Below are 4283 nucleotides of genomic sequence, written 5' to 3' on the forward strand. Positions count from 1 at the left end.
AAATGCACTGTCTTGTCCTGATAGGTGGATTTTGAGGTTTTCGCAAAAAGCACAAGTGGAATTAGCTGGTTTTGACGCAAAAGAAAATCTACTTTGTTAAAAACCAAAGAAATGTCTAAGGTAACATTTATGAAAAAAAGTTTTTTTATTTACTAGATAATAGCCTTTTCATTATCTATAAAATGAAACGTCTGAACCTAATTCTAGGAGCCTGATAGAAAATGCTCATTTACAAGAAAAGAGGTCTGATGGGTTTATAGGGTTTTGCATCTGAACTCTTCGTGTCTACCTGGCCGCTGCTTGAGGCAAGGAGGAGGAGGAAATTGTTGAACATTGATCAGGGTAAAGTCTAGATCGGATACGCAGCCAGTCGGAAGTGCAATATTCACATTAATATCGTACATTTTATGACACTGTATAACAAAATTTTACAATACGGTTAGGGTAGACGTTAATAAAATGCAGTAAATTTTATAAATAATTCTCGTTAACTTCCCGCTGCAACCATATCCGATCTAGCAACAAAGAGTTAAAGACTAAAGGGTTACAGTTTGACAAATCACCTGGATCTTCAACTGTGGCGATCAGCCCAATTTGTTGCAGCACACAATTAATTACTTAGCTGATGACTCTGTTGGGTTCCCATACACAAGCCATCACCAACAATATAAAATGGGCTGAATATTATTGATTGTGGATTATTGGAAATTCTGGCAGGTTTCCTGGTACATTGGTCAAATATTGAATTAAAAAAATATGCGCATTGCAAAGCACTTCACAAGACCTTTGATCACTTATGTTACTTTCTGGACTGCCCATCAACCTTTGATTTGGCATCATGATTTGCAAAATGTGTTAGACTATTGAACTTTGGATTTTGACAACCATTAGTTGTGCACTATATCTTTATCAAGAAAAAAGTTACATTAGCATTCTACAAGCTTATTTCTGAAACTAAATAATGGTAATATTACAGATCAGAGATCAGATCAGAAATCATACATATTAATGTGATTAACTTCATATGCCGGTAGTCTCTCTGGCAAGAATATTTTTTGCTGGCTGTTTGTTGAACTAATTATTCAAAATATATAATGAGTGTGCTTATGGTTTAAGTGCAGTACCATTTTGCATGCCCTACTCACTGCTAGAAATTATGTCTCTGGTGTCTGATAACAGGAGTTGGGGTGGGGAAATTTATTTCAAGATGAGGAGGAAAGACTTGGTTCAAATGTAGTGTGAAAACAAGTTGAGCCTACATATCTCATTGCTAAGCTGGCTGAGAATCATAGATGTGTGACACCAAATCACACCCACTTCTCTTTCAATTCAGTCATATGAGCTATGAGACAACCACCTCTTAAAATAGTCTAGCAAAGGGCATATATAAGGCACACACAGAGCCACGACTTAAAATCAAATTTTGTAGAACTATCTAGAAAGGACTAACACTGCAATTATCAAGACCTGTACCTTCTGTAGAAAAAACTTATAAAGATCTCTGATATTGCTGAAACTTCAGAATTTGTATAGAATTCTATCTTGTATATCTTAGGAACAAAAACGTTAAATAATGATGAAGTACTACCTGTGTCCGGTCACACAGACTACTCACTATGACATCTGCAACCCAAATACCACTGACCCACTGTCATGCTCTCATTCTCAACCTTCAATCAGAACTGCTCGCAATGTTCACTTTCCCAATGACATAGTCTTCCAAGATTGTGTTCGTCAAGGAGAGCTGGAAAGAGTTGGATGCTTTATTCAAACCAGAAGAGTGAGTCTGGACACAATCTATCATTCAGGTATGAAAACCAGTCTTCAAAGGAAAGAAAATCTTTGTTCTGACCCATGCAGATAACATGCTAGATATAGATAGTAGGCTGACTGAACTTGTATTTTAACATTAATGCTTTGCTGATTGTAAAGGCATGGCAGCAATTCATGAGGCAGTTTTATCTGGAAACATGGAGTGTGTAAAGCTTCTTGTCAAATCTGGAGCTGACATCACCCAGAGAGATGAGGATGGATGGACTCCACTACACATGGCCTGCAGTGATGGCTTCCCAGAGATAGCCAAGTAAGAAACTTCTTAATGTATGTACTATTTGGACTTGATAAATAATTTTCTCAATACCAATTTACTTTTCCATAAAAAATAAAAACTGCAGGAATTAATATGTCAGACTGAAAAATCAAAAGAGAGTATTTCACCAAAGTGATGTGACACCAGCTCTAAAACTAATTTAAAGTGGCAGTGTTCATTTTGGTTTTCAGGTACTTGATTTCTTTAGGTGCGGACACTGAAGCTGAAAATGACTGTGGGGAGAAACCTGTTGACCTTATTGACCCAGACTGCAAAGAGCTGCTTCATCTTTTTGGGGTCAGTGGTGACTAAAACACACAGGTCGACCCCCTTCTGGACTCTGAAATACTTCTGATTGCGCTTCTCCTTTATGGCAGTTGCCATATTGAAAGGATGAAGTTGTCAAAGGAGTGGACTAGCCACTGTACATATATGCAGTGGAGCTGGTTGTTGAGACACATTCAAAGTGTGTCTGATTATAATTTTTGTCCTTCTCTTTTGGACCGATGACAGCAATTAGGACAGGATTTGAACTTGCCTCTACAATGAACCTTTATTTTATTTTGTAGACTAATGCACTGTTGCTGAAAGTTTAAAAAATGTGCATTTTAAATGTGATTTTTATAAATAACTACAGCACAGAAAGTCTTATATCTGAATTTAAAAATTAATATACATAATGTTGTTTGTTTCCACAACTTTTTTATTTTTTTCCCCTAATCGTAGCTGTTTATTTCCACCTTTCAAATATGATATTAGACAAATGCATGCCAGTTTTACTGAATTAAATTTTTTTTCTGTAGCCTAGCTTACAGCTATTGTAACAGTATGAATAATACATACTTTTATTTTGACTGATTTTATTTATCTTTTTTGTTTAATTCATGAAAGTGAAAAAGTGAGACTAAATTTGCTTTTGTTTTGTTATCCTATAACAGTTTACTTTTATTATTCTGTTTGTTGTACTAAGGTCTCAAATGTTATGTTGTAATGTTATATTAATGGGTTCTGAACTTCACAATTTTGTTCCTAATGTTTGGTTTAGCAGTGGTGTCTGGGTAGCGGAACTAATTTTGGGGTGTTGTTTAAGGGGGAGCAACATTAGCGTAAATCTTCTGGGTTTCTCGAAGATGCGCATGTGCTGAAAGCGTCAGTCTGACTATTTGCAAAGCTGATGAGCATATTGGTTCTGTTTTTCCCACTGCGCAGGAGAAGCTCTCTCTTACGAAAATATCATGCTTCCAGTAAGTTATCTTTGATGCTTTGTGTTTTTATTTAATTTTGTACTTCCCTTTCTTTATTTTGTTCTCTCGTTTTTCACTCTCTATTTCTTATTTTTACTTATTGTTCTTATCATTTTGTAACTGTATGTACTTGTATTCCAGTCTCTTACAGATAACCTCCTGATTTATATTGTGCATTTCTTCTTTTCTAAATAAAAGTTTAAAGAAACAAGCTCTCAGGTGTTTTTTATTGTTTCCAGCTGAACATACAAACAAAATGGTACATTCTTACATTTTTGGTACATACTGTCATCTCAAGGTTGAGTAATAAAACAGGCAAACATAATATGCAACTGAAGAATAAAAAAAAAACTGTTTTTTTAAAATAAATAAACTAAAATTAAGGGGCTTTGAAAATTAATGTAGCTTATTAAAATCCAGAAAAGCTTATGGGCTTTATTTTGTCATTCACCACTTTTACAGATTTGCAAAGTTTCACCTCGTTCAACCACTGATTAAAAATATATTAAATAATAGATTTGTACCATATGCATTTGTGAAAAAAGAAATTTCCCAAACACAATAGAACATTGACAGCAAAATGAAATTCTTTGTTCTCTTTTAATTAGATTTGGAAACTGTGACTGTAAAACTAAGTTCTTAATGATTTTGTTAGTGCATTTGCTATTACAAAAACCATAATCATTGACAGACAGTTGCCTCAGTTTTGGAGAATATTTTCGGGAATATAAAATATATTCTTTAACTAATGACCTTAAAGCTACCTGAATGGCCCTAATCATTTTATTATAAAGCTTTACAGTACATTGCAGCTGGAATTTCTTACAAAACTCTCCATGCAGTAGAAAAATGCCATTATCGTCCAAAAAATGTGCAACTGCTCAAATCCCTTTAGTATTCCATTCCTCAAAAAAATACTGACTTTCTACCAATTTTTACATATCTATTGT

The 4283-nt window shown here is 34.5% G+C and overlaps 1 protein-coding gene across 1 annotated transcript; it reads left to right on the forward strand.

Moving 5' to 3' along the window:
* The first annotated feature begins 955 nt into the window (after window positions 1-955).
* On the forward strand, window positions 956-3503 carry ppp1r27b (protein phosphatase 1, regulatory subunit 27b). Its single transcript, XM_056459056.1, has 3 exons — window positions 956-1808; window positions 1933-2083; window positions 2281-3503. Exons 1-3 carry the CDS (start codon window positions 1574-1576, stop codon window positions 2399-2401), a joined length of 507 nt encoding a protein of 168 aa, XP_056315031.1. The 5' UTR covers window positions 956-1573; the 3' UTR covers window positions 2402-3503.
* The last annotated feature ends 780 nt before the right edge of the window (window positions 3504-4283 follow it).

This window comes from Danio aesculapii, chromosome 6 (genome assembly GCF_903798145.1).
Source record: "Danio aesculapii chromosome 6, fDanAes4.1, whole genome shotgun sequence".
NCBI lineage: Eukaryota > Metazoa > Chordata > Actinopteri > Cypriniformes > Danionidae > Danio > Danio aesculapii.

Bases quoted from the DNA above. Each gene is read 5' to 3' on its own strand.
- ppp1r27b (XM_056459056.1), top strand. From the start codon at position 1,574: ATGATGAAGTACTACCTGTGTCCGGTCACACAGACTACTCACTATGAC. The intron at 1,809-1,932 runs GTATGAAAACCA...CTGATTGTAAAG, and splicing joins GGACACAATCTATCATTCAG to GCATGGCAGCAATTCATGAG. The intron at 2,084-2,280 runs GTAAGAAACTTC...TTTGGTTTTCAG, and splicing joins GGCTTCCCAGAGATAGCCAA to GTACTTGATTTCTTTAGGTG.